The sequence below is a fragment of the Capra hircus genome, chromosome 3 (genome assembly GCF_001704415.2).
Source record: "Capra hircus breed San Clemente chromosome 3, ASM170441v1, whole genome shotgun sequence".
NCBI classification, from domain to species: Eukaryota; Metazoa; Chordata; class Mammalia; order Artiodactyla; family Bovidae; genus Capra; species Capra hircus.
Genome location: NC_030810.1, coordinates 69,690,386 through 69,708,285, shown reverse-complemented (window position 1 = coordinate 69,708,285; position 17,900 = coordinate 69,690,386). Strand labels below are relative to the sequence as shown.

General features: G+C 37.5%; 1 protein-coding gene across 10 annotated transcripts in view; it reads left to right on the top strand.

Annotated features, from left to right (window-relative positions):
• Positions 1-17,900, top strand: part of EVI5 (ecotropic viral integration site 5) — a 224,730-nt gene that overhangs the window by 180,708 nt on the left and 26,122 nt on the right. For 9 of the 10 annotated variants that reach the window (XM_018045762.1, XM_013962626.2, XM_013962629.2 and 6 more), the window contains one exon: positions 9,195-9,290. The exons of the other annotated variant lie outside the window; for it this stretch is intronic. In XM_018045762.1, the coding sequence (XP_017901251.1) occupies positions 9,195-9,290 (96 nt within the window). The remainder of the gene's footprint in view (positions 1-9,194; positions 9,291-17,900) is intronic. 10 annotated transcript variants of the gene reach the window in all.

Genomic DNA, 17,900 nt, shown 5'->3' with positions numbered 1-17,900 from the left:
AACCAAGGAAGGGATTTGAGTTCAAAATTGAACCAACCTCTGTAGACAGGGAACTGACCAGCTGAAACTATCACGGAAATAACATGAAGTGAAACTGATAGCAGAATTGAAAGAAATTAAAGAACCCTTGACAGCTCTCTTCTATTTTTGTTTTTAAATGTATTTGTTCTGGAAACATAGAGACTATTTGTAAATAAGTTTTTGAGTCTTGGTCATTTACATTTACACAACAACATTCACTGTTGTTGTAGTTTAAAAAATATCTCCTTTTTTAAAAAATATGTAAAATTACACTATGTAAATTCTGTAATGAGTATCAACTCATAAAGTATTGAGATTTTTAAGAAATAAATAAACATTTTATACTTGGCACATGAATTTTAGATTTGTGTTATTTAAGAAATAATTTTCAAAGACAGTTCAAACCAGTGCGTTTCAGTGTAGTTTTGTCACACTGGTTATGTCAGAATCACCCGTTATTTAGAGATTTCAAGCTCCATTCCCAGACATTTAGAATTCAGTAGATCAGAAATAAATTCTCTTAATCTATAAGTTTACAAAACTCCCAAAGTAATGTTTTTTTTTCATAATCATCTTTGGGAATCATTGTTTTAAGCATTTCATAGGTTATGTTGTTTACATTATGGTGTTTGTTTCCTTGGGCTTCCCAGGTGACACTAGTAGTAAGGAACCTGCCTGCCAATGAGACACAAGAGACCTGTGTTCAATCCCTGGGTCAGGAAGATCCCTGGAGGAGGGTACGGCAACCCACTCCAGTGTTCTTGCCTGGAGAATCCCATGGACAGAGGAGCCTGGTGGGCTACCATCCATAGGGTCTCAAAGAGTCAGACTTGACTGAAGTAGCACATGTGCATTTACTTAGACATATTTTTTAAAATATTTATTAGGTAGGATGTTTTATTGCAGGTAATAGAAAATCCATTTCTGGTTTTGTTTATGGCATAAATAATATGGCTTAAATAAATACTAAATGGTATTTATTGGCTTATGTGCCTGAAAAGTCCAGAAGTTACGCTTTAGGAAAAGTTTAGTTTGAGCTCCATCTTGTATTTAACCATGAATCTTAAGGCTCTACCCTCCTGATCATGTTTATCTTCTGGAAGTTTTCCTTATTGTGTTAAAATGGCTAACAAGTGAGCTTTATACCCACGTGTCATAATATCCAGAATAAGAAACTATACCCCATACTTTGTGGCAGAAGTTTTGAGTGTCACGCTTTGAGAAACTCCTGAACCAATCACTGTAAAATAGATGTGTTTATCTTGTTTGGGTTAAATTCCACCAATCAGGACCTACCTATGGAGTTGAGGATCAGGATAATTCCAATCCTATTACCACTACATAATGAAGGAGAGAGAATGGATCTTGAGGTAACAACCAGAAAATCTACTGTATGTTATTATAGAGATGAACTATAACTTGTGACTTCCCTGGTGGCTCAGACGGTAAAGCATCTGTCTACAATGCAGGAGACCCGGATTCGATCCCTGGGTCGGGAATATCCCCTGGAGAAGGAAATGGCAGTCCACTCCAGGACTATTGCCTGGAAAATCCCGTGGACAGAGGAGCCTGTTATTATAGAGATGAGCTATAACTTAGCCTGCTCCAAAATTATATTCTGTTTAATGAAGTACTAATTGTATGGTTTAATCATACTCCTTTTTCATTTCTTGAGTTTTCAGTAAAATGTGAAGAAAGCAGTGTCCGTTCTAGAGCAAAACATGGATTTCTGTTTTGCTTGTTTTATTTTTTGTCCCCACTACTTGGCATGTGGAATCTTAGTTTCCTGACCAGGAGTCGAACCCACATTCCCTGCAGCAGAAACATGGGGTCTTAACCACTGGACTGCCAGGAAAGTCCCAAAACATGGATTTTTAAGTGAAGAATCATTAAGTAACTTTGGGAGATAAGAACAGTTTGGACCGAGCGCTTACTTTTTAGCAGACTGGGAAGGGAGAGGGAATTAGTTGTTTGTTATTGATGACTTCTTTCCGTACTTTATTATGAAAAATTTCGAAAACACAGAAGTTGAAAGAATTGTATAGTGAATACCATAAATTCACCACCTCCATTCTAAAATTAATATTTTGATATATTTGTTTTATCTCTTGTTTCATCAGATACTCACCTATCCACCATTCTAGCGAATTTATTTTTTCAGTGCATGTCAGAGTAAGTTAAAGTTGTCATACTTTACCCCAGTCACTTAAGCTTGCATATTATTAACTAGAATTATTAATGACCTTTTGACTAAGAGGTTCATATATAAAGTTCAGTGACTTGAGGCCTTAATATGAATTAGATTATTTTAGACATCATAATGATAATTACTAAAATTATTTTTCAAAAGTAGATCCAAGTGTGAAATGTACGTTTAAAGCTTTTATTAGTGTTACTTTATGCTATCTTGATGTAAAGTTTCTTTTGCTGTGTGACAAAAAATATTTAAGGTCTGTTCATTGAAATTGCTGAATGCCAAAATTGTTGACACGTTGGATCTCTCTTCCTTTAAGTTTGTTACTTACCTTATTGTTTTGCTTAGGAAACCAGTTAACTGGCAATCTGTTGTTATCAGCTGGACCAAAACAAAACCTCAAGAAAATTCAGGTTCCTGGTAAATTTACCACTGTAGCTGACATTTTCCCACCATCTTATCAGAAAGAACCATGTGGACATTTCTTGAAAATAGAAAAGTGTAAAAATACTTTCAAAAAAACTCCTTCAATTCAGTTCAGTCGCTCAGTCGTGTCCGACTCTTTGCAACCCCATGAATTGCAGCACGCCAGGTCTCCCTGTCCATCACCAACTCCCGGAGTTCACTCAAACTCATGTCCATCGAGTCGGTGATGCCATCCAGCCATCTCATCCTTTGTTGTCCCCTTCTCCTCCTGCCCCCAGTCCCTCCCAACATCAGAGTCTTTTCCAATGAGTCAACTCTTCGCATGAGGTGTCCAAAGTACTGGAGTTTCAGCTTTAGCATAAACATTAGATAATTGAATGAACTGCCACAGAAGTAAAATTAAATTGATACCTACTTATTAGACTACAGCAGTTATATATGTTCTTTGGTATTATAAGCATACAGTTATTCAATTTTACATATAAAAAGAATCTTTGAAAGACTTTATATTAACATATTTAAGTGAGACCCTATTTGTAGAATATAAAATCATAGACTTAAAAATAAAGCATCATTTTTATACATCTCAGTTCATTATATAGCATTCAGGACATCTCTTACTTTTTATCTCTGTTATTGAAATATCAGCTATATTCCCTTAAAGCCGGCTATTGAATCAAAATACCCCAGTGGAGCTTTCCGCTTGTATCTGTCGCCCTGTTGTGCTCCTAATGTGTGACGGTGTGCCTGGATGGTAATTGTCTTCTTCTGGGGTCACTGCTAAAGCCTGGCACCACTTATTCACTCTTCCTCTTTCTTCAGTTTTGCCAGTGCCTTACAGGTTGTTTACTGGGGTATCTGTCCACAGAAACAGTGATTTAATAGGCATCAGAATGTTTTTATTTATAAAAGTTTTTTAAAAAAACTAACAGTAATCTTTATATTTAAATTAAAAAGAACAACTATATGCAGTTAGAGTTCATCAAATATATAGTGTTTCTCTTTGAAATTCTGCCTTTTTTCCTACAGTTAATAGACATTGAAAGGACACTTATTTTTAACTATAAAATCTAAAAGGACTTCTTTGACTTTCACAAGTGTCTTTCAGGAGTCTTTTTTTAAGTTAAAAGCTTTCCATTTTTTATTGTAAAATTTCTTAACTGCTCTGTTTTTTTTTTTTTTCATTAAATTCTACCTTCCCTCTAAAGAAATCAAAGTGCTATAGCAAACTTTTTAGCCAAACCCTACAATGACCCACCTTTGGAAGAAACAAATCGTTGGAGTAATTTGATCATTTTTTGTAAAACAGACTTAATGATTTCTGTCTTGCCAAGCCTTTTTTCCAGTGGTCTCAATTATTATTACTGGTCATTCTACAGCCATTCAGACCTAAAGCACTTCTGCATTCTTACAGCTTTAGCACTTACCTTGGGCTTTGTTGTTTTTTGTTGTTGTTTAGTTGCTAAGACGTGTCCAACTCTTAGTGACCCCATGGACTATAGCCTACCAGGCTCCTCTCTCCATGGGGTTTTCTAGGCAAGAACACTGGAGTGGTTTTGCCATTTTATTTACCCTGAAAATGTTGCGTTATCCCACATGATAACATTGCTCTATGATGACCAAAATCCTCAAGACTTTTAACTTTATTGAGGACCTAATTAAAAATCACCTTTATCCAAGTATGATTCCAAACCATAAACATTTAGCTTATTTCATTCAGAAGGATATCTTCCAAGTAGTAGATTGCACTTACCATTTAATCACCCATTTCAAGAGAATTAATAAGATTTTTTATTTTATTTTATTATAGTAATAAAATTAGACTAAAAAAGCCAGCTGAACACATATATTAAAATGGATAATTCTTATCACATTTCCTTGCTTTGGAAATATAGTTACTTACTATATTTACTCCTTGGAAGAAAAGTTATGACCAACCTAGATAGTATATTCAAAAGCAGAGACATTACTTTGCCGACTAAGGTCCGTCTAGTCAAGGCTATGGTTTTTCCTGTGGTCATGTATGGATGTGAGAGTTGGACTGTGAAGAAGGCTGAGTGCCAAAGAATTGATGTGTTTGAACTGTGGTGTTGGAGAAGACTCTTGAGAGTCCCTTGGACTGCAAGGAGATCCAACCAGTCCATTCTGAAGGAGATCAGCCCTGGGATTTCTTTGGAAGGAATGATGCTAAAGCTGAAGCTCCAGGACTTTGGACACCTCGTGCGAAGAATTGACTCACTGGAAAAGACTCTGATGCTGGGAGGGATTGGGGGCAGGAGGAGAAGGGGACGACCGAGGATGAGATGGCTGGATGGCATCACGGACTCGATGGATGTGAGTCTGAGTGAACTCCGGGAGATGGTGATGGACAGGGAGGCCTGGCGTGCTGCGATTCATGGGGTCACAAAGAGTCGGACACGACTAAGCGACTGAACTGAACTAAAAATATGCTACCCTTTCTCATGTCACATAGGATTTAGAAAGTACGTTCTGTAAGAATAATGGCTTTATTTTATTTATATTAATGAATATTCTCCTTCCAAAATTTTTTTCTATATTCTTCCTTGTCTTCCTTCTTCTTTCATTTATTCACTACTTAATCCTTTCTACCTGACATCATCTTTTCCATCTTTGAGATATACAGGATTAAAGGTGGAGTAAGTCTAGAGCCAAGGAAAAATCTTAGAATGAGATATAGTCATGCAACATGCTGAATATAGGTGGTGGGTTCATTAGTCTTTATTTTATTACACTTTTGTTCTTATTCTTCCTTTGAAATATTTCATTTAAAAAGTGGATGATTAAAAAAATAAGATGTAGGCATAAGAACATGTGGGACTTCTCTGGTGGCTCAGACAGTTAAGCATCTGTCTACAACATGGGAGACCTGGGTCGGGAAGGTCCCTGGAGAAGGAAATGGCAATCCACTCCAGTACTATTGCCTGGAAAATCCCATGGACAGAGGAGCCTGGTAGGCTACAGTCCATGGGGTCGCAAAGAGTCAGACACAACTGGGCGATCTTCACTGTATAAGAACATGTAAGTCGTATTGGACAACTGTAAATTGATAATATGGATCATATTAGCTTAGGGCCATAGATGCAAGTAGCTATAGCATTTTAAATTCTTTTGGTATTGCAATTCCTGTTTAAATCAGCAGGAAAAGTGCAAGTGTTAGTCATTTAGTCATGTTTGCAACCCCATGGATTGTAGCCCACCAGGCTCCTCTGTCCATGGGATTTCCTAGGTAAGAGTACTAGAGTGGGTTGCCATTTCCTCCTTCCCAACCCAGGGATCAAACCTAGGTCTCCTGCATTGCAGGCAGATTTTTTACCGTCTGAGCCACCAGGGAAGCCCTTAAATCAGCAGAGGCTAAAATAAGTATTTTTGTAACAGATCTAAGAAAGCTAATTTGTGAGTCCTTTGCATAGATCGCCATATATTGTTTCATTATTTCTCATGGTCAAAGTGCCATAATTTAAGGTAGAAAATGTGTCATCTATTGTTGTGACTCTTGAGCATCCAGTTCACTCAGTCTTTCATTTAAGTGTCCTTATCTAGGAAATAGAAATAAAAATGGCATCACTGACTCAATGGACATGAGTTTGAGCAAGCTCCAGGAGATGATAAGGACAGAGAAGCCTGGAGTGCCACAGTCCTTAGGGTTGCAAAGAATCCTACACGACTGAGGGACTGAACAACAACAGTTATACACGTTGTGATGATTACATATAAAGGGCTTAGAACAATTCCTAGCTCATTGTAAGCCTGTCTTTCTCTACCACCACTCCTCCAATAGAGAAGCTCTACAGAAAATTGAGTAGCTATTTTCTCAGTTGTTCTAAGGATGATACAAAGCTAGTACCATTTTAGATGTATAGGAGGTAAGTTGGATCATTACATACAAGGATACTTCAGGCATTAGGGCTTAATTCCTGTGATAAGTAATATGAGTTTATATGCTCAGTCATGTCTGACTCTTTGCAGCCCCGTGGACTGTATGTAGGCCAACAGGCTCTTCTGTCTGTGGAATTTTCCAGGCAAGAATACTGGAGTGGGTTGCCATTTCCTTCTCAAGGGCATCTTCCTGACCAAGGACTGAACCTGTGTCTCCTCCATTGCAGGCAGATTCTTTACCCACTGAGTCATTGGGGAAGCCTGTGGGGGAACCTCAATTGTGAAGGCCTAATAAGTGCTCAAGATATGTTAGCTTTTATTTTTTTGGTTGTAAGTGACAGATCCATATTCAAACTGGTTTAAATAATCAAGAGATTTTATTGGTTTATATAAATGAAAAAATCGGTAAGGAAGGCTTCAGAGATGGTTTGATTAGGATTTTGTTTTGGTATCCTTGCTGTTCTGTTGGTTCTGCTCTCATTTCTCTTGCCATCGTATTAATATTTCTAACTAAATTTTCAAAAGAATTTTTATCTTAAATATGGGAATATGGCTAAAAACCATAAGATGTCTTATGTATTTTGAAGGTGCTGTATGTTTGAAATATAGTAATTGTTAAATTAATTCTTTTTTTAGATGATTATATGTGATATCCATGTGTTTAAATGTATAAGAAAAGTTTTAAAGCCTGTGGAGTAGAGAATGGCAATCCACTCCCATATTCTTGCCTGGAGAATTCCATGAACAGAAGAGCCTGGTGGGCTACAGTCCATGGGGTCACAAAGCGCGGACACGACTGAGCGTTAACACTGACGAGACAGAAACAGTAGTAGTTCTTTTGTTGTTTAGTTGCTAAGTCATTTCCAACTCTTTTGTGACCCCATGGACTGTAGCCTGCCAGGCTCCTCTTGCCAAGAAATTTCCATGGAATTTCCCAGGCAAGAATTCTGGAATGGGTTGCCATTTTCTTCTCCAGGGTATCTCCCCGACCCAGGGATCAAACCCACATCTCCTGCATTGCAGGCGGCTTCTTAACCACTGAGCCACCAGGGAAATTCAATTGTTTTTTTACCTCTCTACAAATATTAGTTACATCAAACTGCTTCAGCAGGCCACATTCCAATAAAAGGTTTTTAAGTCAGATTGCCATAAGAAAAAAAGAGAGGGAAGGATCATATAGGAATAACTTGATGAAAGGATTGCAGAACAGACTAAAGGGTACATAAGAATGAAATTAAGGTGGCAGGAATAGAGTAACGCAGAAGAGCAGTCTTGTTGGGGTGGTTGCCAATACCCTGCAGAGGAGCTGCCCATCCTGTTGCTGAGGCAGTTCTGGCTAGTTCATCTTTTTGCCAAGGATGTTAGCGGAGGGCATGTGGAAGCAAAGTAGAGGCTGCATGTGATTGCAGTCAGAGTTCCAAACCAGATTATGTCCAAGGTCCCTTCTTACTGTGAGTGGAAAGATGCATTTTACATGTTGGAAAATGCTCTTCACTACAACCGATTACACTCAAGGTAATTGTACAGAACCTAAGGCACCTTTTACAACTTACTTTTAAGTAACTGATAAATGTTTAGATACCACTAAGATAACTTTTACAGGAACTCCAGAATTCTCTCAAATCACAATGTATTATCCTTCTGCTGCCTGCTGATACTGAATGATCTTCAAGTACTATTCTTGAGATAATAGCAAGTGTAGAACAGCTTGTATGGTGTCTGTAGTATGAGTAAAAATACGTGTTATACATGTGAGTTTACACATGTCTGTGCAAAATACCATGGGAAGACTACATGAAAAAAAACTGTTAACAGTGGTTGTCTCCATGAAAAGAAACTGAGTGGTCACTATTGAAGGTAAATTGGTACTTTTCTGGCATCAGGAGTTGCTCAGTAGTTTTCAGTAGATGTCTCTGGATCAGAGCTTCTTAGCATTTTAAACATCAGACATGGCCTCCTAAACAAATAATCTGAAGACACCAAAAACGATCCTGTTTTTTTCCCTTTACCTTAAAAGTTCCATTTGTTTTCAGGTGGTGTAAGAAAAAGGCAGTTCCTTCTCTTTCCAGTCTGTCTCCCTGGAAAATGATTTCAGCATGATTCTGTAACTAGTTCTCAGGATTGGAACACCTTTTAATCACATTCCTGAGCTAATTAAACAGAAGTTATTCAGAACCATCTTCCCCTTGTAAGAGGGTTTTGAAGAACCTTTTCTCTTTTTTTTTTCCCCTTTCTGTTCCCCAGCAAAAGCAACTTCCTACTGTAATTGTAGGTGGCTTACCACTTTCCCAATTAAGCATTGAATCTCTTATGGAATGGATAGAAAAGCATTTACTCTCAAAATGACTAAATGAATGACTTTCAAATTCTAGGGTAATTTTTTTTCACTAGTAGACCCTTTCAATTACTGATTTCTAAGAGTCTCTCAAAAGATACAGTTTATAAGTTGTGTTAATTATATTAATACAGTTAATCAGCATTATTTAGAAATAGTATAGTTTTCTATTAACTTTACAGAAATAGCTTGAGAATATGTTTGTTCAGAATTTAGCCAGTTAAAGGATATGCCTTTATGCTGTCCTGTATCTTTAAATACTTGAGTACAGGCTGTGAAAATTGTCTCTTGATTTTGCTTTATTATATTGTCACAAAACAGAAAGAAGAAGGAAAGCTTCAAGGACAGCTTAACAAGTCTGATTCTAACCAGTACATTAGGGAACTGAAAGATCAGATAGCAGAGCTGAATCATGAGGTAAGTGATAAATTTTGATCGTCACGTATTTCTTTCTTCCTTCCTCTGTATTGTGACAGCACTTTATTATTGCTTATGATTGACTCTTTCATGGTAGATATTTTTTGTGACTCTTTGATTATTATTAATAATAGTATTTTAGAAGAGTATCTTCTTTTTAACACACATTTTTCTGTTCTAATATTAAGGATTTGTTGTCCTTAAACCTCTTTAATCATATCTGAAATGATCAATTAATGTTTGTATGGCAAATATTTTACTTTTTTATTGAGATCAGAAAACACTTGATAGTTTGCCTGGGTTTCAAAGTTACTTCAATTAAACTAAAATTTTCTTTTTATCTCTATAGTAGATTTGTGGTATTACCGTTGTGACTAAAGGGAAGTCTTTTTTACTCTTGTCTTCTTTTTCACTTCATAGCAGTATTACTGAGATTGCAAAAAAGGATACTTGCCTAATATCAGTTAACAGATTTCTTAGTATCTGACTACTTTTTAAACTGGCACTAACTTGAATCTGTGAGAGTCAACTCATGAAATTTTCAAGTTGTTTTTACTAGATAGTTTTATTATCCAAGGTAATTTAAATTATTTAAAATAATGTGTTTTGATAGAGAGACACTTTTTAATTAATGTGATTCTAGGTCAGTTTCCTTGGGTTTTTTCCTAATGATAACTATCTAACTAAACAAATGGAAAAGTATGCTTCTTATATTGAACTATTTGTACAATAATGTTTATTTCACAGTTATTTGAAGGGGTAACATAAACCTCACTTCTTAAGAAAGAAACTCATTTTCTTCACTAAATTAATTTAACCTCAAAGGAAAAAGTTTGGACATTACCCTTTCCTGGTATTACACTCTTCAGTTAAAGTCTGTATTTTGGGTAATACCTCCTGGAGGCAGTCAATCTAAGTAAATTCTGAATGAAAAGAAAAAAAAAAGCTAACAAAAATGATAACTCTTAGATGTGGTTTAATTTAATTTGCCTCGAAGTTTTGTAGGTCTTTCCTATAAATACTGATTTTTCAGCTGTGATAGCATTTGAGGGATCCAAGATGATGTATAATCTTATTATGTGAATTTTTTAATAATCTGATCTGATAGTCATACATGAAAAAACAAGTTACAAGTAAGCATATTCTAGAGATTCTTGTTGAGAACCGTAGGGATTATTCCTTACATTCAAAAGGTTTTCTCAAAGAAAATTACGGCTGAAATAAATAAATCTCCCATTTATAATTTTGACATCTAGTGATAAGGGAATATATCTTAACTAAAAATAATGATACTCTCTCCTCATCAGGAATGGCAGAAAATAGTTAACATGAGGTTTAACTTTAATGTCAGATTTTTAGGTGTGGCTTGTGAAAACAATCTTTAATTTTAGAACAGTTTGTGATAAGATGCTAATTGGGTGATTCAGAATAGGCCAGAGTCGTGGGCTTAAACAAGTCCCAGTTAGAAAACAGTAGAGAGGAGAATGAGTATAGTTGGGACCACACTCCCAACCCACTCCAGTATTCTTGCCTGGGAAATCCCATGGACAGAGAAGACTGGCAGGCTATGGTCCATAGGTTGCAAAGAGTAGGACACAGCTTAGCAACTAAACAGCAGCAGCAGCAGGAAACCACACAGGCACACAGAGGTGAGAGTGAGTATAGGGTTGGGAGTTTAGAGGAGGCCAGGTTTGATTAAGAAGTAATGTGACTGAGTTGTGGAAATAAAGTTAGATTGAATAGAATCAGTTTATGGTGAATCTTCAAAGCTAGAAGAGATTAAGTTTGCTAGATACTGTGAAACCACTATAGGTCTTCAGTTGGAGACTTATTTTCATTATGTTTTTGGAGTAAATTTAAACAGTATTCACCTGTTCAAAGTTTTATAACTAAAGAAAGCATAAGGGAAAACAAGTGAAAGTTTAAAATGAGATACTGGCTGTAGTTGACTTAGTACAAAAATTACTATTTATTGGCCAGCTTCTTGAGAGATTTAAACAAATTTCACCGTTTTATTCTATTGATTTTTTTTTTTCTTCATTCTTGTGTATAGCACTTCACAGTGGGGGGAAAAAAACAGATAAACTGAAGTCAGTCTAATTGCTCCACCTTAACTTTTGCTTGTGTGCTAGAATTTGCCAGAATCTTTGACTTTCAAATTGACTTTTAAGTATTAATGTTGTATTTGAGCATGTGACTGTTAATAGTTACTGTGTTAGCTGATTTTTGTACTTCTCTAAATGTTGAAGGAAATATTGAAACAGCTTTGCAGATTCATCTTCCTGAAGATATAGCAATGTTGTACATGTTCTAACAGCTATGACCACTTAGCATAGCTGTCTGTATGAAATGGTAAAGAAGATTAAAGAAGTTATTTTTCATGAATGGCTGAATATATTGTTAATCTATAAAGTAGCAATAATATATACTGTTTATTGGTCTGTCACTCAAGCATGGTGTCAGACACTTCATATTTATTATTACTAATCTTCATAATAATCCCATATGATGGTAGTATCCTCAGTTGAATAGATGTGGAAACAGACTCAGAATAATTAAGTAACTTTCCCCAAGATGATACAAATAGTAAACGATTGCGCCAGGATTTAATCCAGAGTGGCCTATCTTTTCTGTGCTACTTACAGAGAGTTTAGATTAGAAAACAATATTTAAAATCTTAAGAATATCCATTAATGGCCATATTTTAACCGTGTTGTCCTTGACACATGAATTTGCATATATCCTGTAAGTAAATTCTGCAGTTGACCTAGTCACAAGAGCTCCCTATCTCTCTCTGTTAGCATTATAATTAGAGATTTATATTCATGTTCTGCAGCTTACTATCATCCATCTACACACCTTCTCTGACTCCCAACCCCTGTGATTCTTACCCTTACCACCTAACTAATTTTGCTCCTAGTATTGCCTACCTACCATAGAAATCCTTTAATTTGAAGCCTCTTATGTGAGTCTGAGTGAACTCTGGGAGTTGGTGATGGACAGGGAGGCCTGGCGTGCTGCGATTCATGGGGTCGCAAAGAGTCAGACACGACTGAGCAACTGCACTGAACTGAACTGAACCCTGCCAAGAGCTTCACAGAAGCCACTGTGGAAGCTCTTGCTGCCCCAGACCTGGAAGGGGCTGTGATTAAATCCTCTCCTAACCCTACGTTCTGTCCTCATGGCAGACATAGAAAAGACCCAAGGTCCCAATTTAAGTGCATTCCTTTCCCTATCTTCCCACCTTCTGTCCTTTGATCCATTCATCATCACAGCACCCACTCTGTACTAGGCACTGGGTTTAGAACTGAATATAGAGGAGATTGAAATATAATTCATAGCCTCAAGGGACTCACAGTCTAACAAAGGAGATTGTTGTTGTTCAGTTGTTCAGTCCTGTCTGACTCTTTGCAACCCCATGCCAGGCTTCTCTGTCCCTTACTGTCTCCCTTCACTCTCTCCTTATTGTTTGCTCAAACTCATGTCCATTGAGTCAGTGATGCCATCTAACCATCTCATCCTCTTGTCACCCCCCTTCTCCTCCTGCCCTCAATCTTTCCAGGCATCAGGGTCTTTTCCCATGAGTCAGCTCTTTGCATCAGATGGCTAAGGTATTAGAGCTTCAGCATCAGTCCTTTCAATGAATATTCAGACTGATTTTCTTTAGAATTGACTGGTTTGATCTCCTTGCAGTCCAAGAGACTCAGGAGTCTTCTCCAGCACCGCAGTTCGAAAGCATCAATTCTGCTGTGATCAGCCTTCTTTATGGTCCAGCTATGACATCATACATGACTACTGGTAAAACCATAGCTTTGACTAGACGGACTTCTGTCAGCAACGTGATGTCTCTGCTTTTTAATATGCTCTCTGGGTTTGATATAGCTTTTCTTCCAAGGAGCAAGCATCTTTTAATTTCATGGCTGCAGTCACTGTCCACAGTGATTTTGGAGCCCAAGAAAATAAAGTCTGTGATTGTTTCCATTTTTTTCCCCATCTATTTTCCACGAAGTGATGAGACCAGATGCCACTATCTTAGTTTTTGGAATTCTTTAGCCTTCATCATGAGACTCTTTAGTTCCTCTTCACTTTCTGCCATTAGAGTGGTTTCATCTGCATATCTGAGGTTATTGATATTTTTCCCAGCAATCTTGATTCCAGCTTGTGCTTCATCCAGCCCAGCATTTCTCATGATGTACTCTGCATAGAAGTTAAATAAGCAGAGTGACAATATACAGCCTTGACATACTCCTTTCCCAATTTGGAACCAGTCCATTGTTACATGTCGAGTTCTAACTGTTGCTTCTTGACCTACATACAGGTTTCTCAGGAGGCAGATAAGGTGGTCTGGTATTCCCATCTCTTGAAGAATTTTCCACAGTTTATTGTGATCCACACAGTCAAAGGCTTTAGCATAGTCAATGAAGCAGAAGTAGATGCTTTCCTGGAATTCTCTTGCTTTTTCTGTGATCCAACAGATGTTGGCAATTTGGTCTCTGGTTCCTCTGCTTTTTCTAAATCCTGTTTATACATCTGGAAGTTCTTGGTTCAAGTACTGGTGAAGCCTAACTTGTAGGGTTTTAAGCATTACCTTGTTAGCATGTGAATAGAACACAATTGTACGGTACTTAGAACATTCTTTGGCATTGCCTTTCTTTGTGATCGGAATGAAAACTAACCTTTTCCAGCCCTGTGACCACTGCTGAGTTTTCCAAATTTGCCGACGTGTTGAGTGCAGCACATTAACAGCACCGTTTTTTAGGATTTTAAATAGCTCATCTAGAATTTGATCACCTCCATTAGCTTTGTTTGTTGTAATGCTTCCTAAGGCCCACTTGACTTTACACTCCAGAATGTCTGACTCTAGTGATCACACCATGTGGTTATCTGGATCATTAAGACCTTTTTTGTACAATTCTTCTGTGTATTCTAGCCACCTCTTCTTAACCTCTTTTGCTTTTGTTAGGTCCTTACCGTTTCTGTCCTTTATTGTGGCCATCTTTACATGAAATGATCCTTTGGTATTTCCAGTTTTCTTGAGATCTAGTCTTTCCCATTCTGTTGTTTTCCTCTATTTCTTTGCATTGTTCTCCTAAGAAGGCTTAGTTATCTCTCCTTGCTATTCTTTGGAACTCTGCATTCAGATCAGTAAATCTTTCCCGTTCTCCTTTGCCTTTCGCTTCTCTTCTTTTCTCAGCTATTTGTAAGGAAATAGGCATGCAAATAAAGAAATTGTAGTACATAATGAAAAGTATACATTATAGTAGATACCATTTGTTCAGTAGTCATTCTGTGTCAGACACTGTACTAACTATTAAACTTCCTTTGTTTCTTTTAATCTTTACAGCAAACTTCTGAAGTAGGTAGCATGATTCTTATTCATGCTTTACATGTCATAAGGACTTCCCTGGTGGCTCAGTGGTAAACCATCTGCCTGCAATGCAGGAGACCCAGGTTCAATCCCTGGGTCAGGAAGATCCTCTGGAGAAGGAAATGGCAATCCACTCCAGTACTCTTGCCTGGAAAATCCCATGGAGGGAGGAGTGTGGTAGGCTACAGTCCATGGGATCACAAAGAGTCAGACATGACTGAGTGACTTCACTTTCTACATGTCATAAAACTGAGGTTCTTGGGTATTAAATAACTCCCCATGACCATACTAGTCAGTGATAGAGGTAGGAGATTAGACTACATAACTTTAAATCCACCAATGCACTTAATTCCCATATGCTACATAGCCTCTTTTGAAACATAGTGGGATAAGATGGCAACAGCATCTGGGCTGGGTTTTGAAAAATTAAACTTTTTCAGGAGGTTTGGACGTCAGGAACATTTAAGTCAGAAGACATAAAGCTATAAGTTCCAGAAATGAATGAGCCGTCTGCTTCAGCATTTGATCCATCTTCTTATAGCTGCTAACCATTAAAGACAAACGAAGAATATGTTCTAACTGCCTGGAAAGGAAGATAGAAGGAAGTAGAAAGTTAATCTCATTTAGAAGCCAAAAGAAATGTACTCAGAAGTCATTTAGGTATTGACATATTGAGAAGTATAATCATACAGTTCAGCCACAGTATCAGTTGACAAAGCTTCTCTGGGTTCTTTTAAGCCTTGCTGTCATTTACAGTATTGTTTCCTGTGAAAATGCTCACCAAACAGCTGATCTGGAAATGTTTTTGAAATACAAATTTTATGCTTTAACTTTTTCTTGGTGCTGATGTGTTCTAGTAGATCTAGGATTAGGTAGATTTATTCCAGACTGAAGATAGTCCGCTTATACTGAAAATTAAATATTTCCCCATTATACAGCTTTGCTGAATTTTTATGATGTCTTAATAAAATAGTTTTAATGTACTTTATATCCTTAAAATCCCACAAAAGTAATTCTAGTCTAATCACTTAGTAGCTTTTCTTTTTTATTTTTTTAGTAGCTTTTCTATATAAAGAAGATATTCCTGTTTTTATTAAACTTTCTGCGTGGTAGTTGCTAAACCAGATATAGATCTTTTGGATAACTCTTTTAATCTTCATAGTTATCCTGTGAAAATTGTTGATATTTCCACTTTATAGGCTCAGTGAGACTAAATAATTCATCTAAAGTTACATAACCAGAAAGTGGCAGAAGCTGGAATTTAGGGTCAGGACTTCTGGTCAGATTACAGTGCATTAAACAAGAATGAAGTAAAACCAAACATATTGAAGTAAAACCAAACCATATATTTTTTAAAAGAAAGAAAAGAATTAGAGCATTTTGTATTCACTAATACCATGCCTTGTTCCAGATAGGATAAAGGAAGTTTGCAAATGATTAAAAAAAAAAAAAAAAGCAAAGTGTAATTTTGTGAGAAAAAGTCAAGAAGACTAGGAATGAAACATGGACCCTTAAATAATACCAATACAGAATAGCATACCACAAAAGTATCTTACACATTTTTTTTCATGGGCCTTAAGCTTGGCTCGAAAAATAAGGTTTTCAGCAATCAGCAGAAAGGGGAAATCTGGTCACTTTAAACTTTTCATAGTATCTTTGTGATAAAACAGACCAGTTGGTTAGAAGAGCCACACCTGTTCCTGACACTAAGAACAAGCAACAGTTTCTTCATTGCTCTTTCTATGATGGAGACCTTCTAGAATGAGTCCACCAGCTATTATCCTTAACATTCTGCAGTCCTATGGGTTCATAGTCATAAAAATTGAACAATCTAAAGAACACAAACTTCTAAAACTTTTCTATAGAAGTATTACAGAAAAGTGCGCAGGTGACAAGTTTATAGCTCAGTAAGTTATCACACGGAGAAGGCAATGGGCACCCCACTCCAGTATTCTTGCCTGGAAAATCCAATGGCCGGAGGAGCCTGGTAGGCTGCAGTCCATGGGGTCACGAAGAGTCGGACACAACTGAGCGACTTCACTTTCACTGTTCACGTTCATGCATTGGAGAAGGAAATGTCAACCCACTCCAGTATTCTTGCCTGAAGAATCCCAGGGACGCGGAGCCTAGTAGGCTGCCGTCTGTGGGGTCGCACAGAGTCAGACATGACTGAAGCGACTTACTAAGTAGTAGTAGTAAGTTATCACAGAGATCACATCCATGTAACCACGAGCCAGGTCCAAGAGATAGACTGCAAAGCTCCATTCATACTCTCTCCCAACCTCTCTTCAGTCATACCCTCCTCCTCAGAAATAACTGTGATCTCAAATTCTAATACGGTGGTTTAAGTTTTTAAATGTTCTATAAATGACTTCTTATGGTACATCTTCTTTTGTGCCGTGCTTCTTTTGCTCAGAGTTGCTAGTGAAATTTAACCGACTCTTTGCGACCCCATAAATCACAGCACGCCAGGCCTCCCTGTCCATCACCAACTCCCAGGGTTCACTCAAACTCATGTCCATCCAGACAGTGATTCCATCCAGCCATCTCATCCTCTGTCGTTCCCTTCTCATCCTGCCCCCAATCCCTCCCAGCATCAGGGTCTTTTCCAATGAGTCAACTCTTTGCATAAGGTAGCCAAAGTATTGGAGTTTCAGCTTCAACATCAGTCCTTCCAATGAACACACAGGACTGATCTCCTTTAGAATGGACTGATTGGATCTCCTTGCAGTCCAAGGGACTCTCAAGAGTCTTCATCACCACAATGCAAAAGCATCAATTCTTTGGCGCTCAGCCTTCTTCACAGTCCAACTCTCACATCCATACATGACCACTGGAAAAACCATAGCCTTGACTAGATGGACCTTTGTTGGCAAAGTAATGTCTCTGCTTTTGAATATGCTATCTAGGTTGGTCATAACTTTCCTTCCAAGGAGTAAGCATCTTAATTTCATGGCTGCAGTCACCATCTGCAGTGATTTTGGAGCCCCAAAAAATGAAGTCTCTTACTGTTTCCATTGGCCCAAACCTACCGCTCTCAGTTTCTGCCATAAGGGTGGTGTCATCTGCATATCTGAGGTTATTGATATTTCTCCCAGTAATCTTGATTCCAGCTTGTGCTTCTTCCAGCCCAGCATTTCTCACGATGTACTCTGAATAGAAGTTAAATAAGCAGGGTGACAATATACAGCCTTGACTTATTCCTTTTCCTATTTGGAACCAGTCTGTTGCTCTGTGTCCAG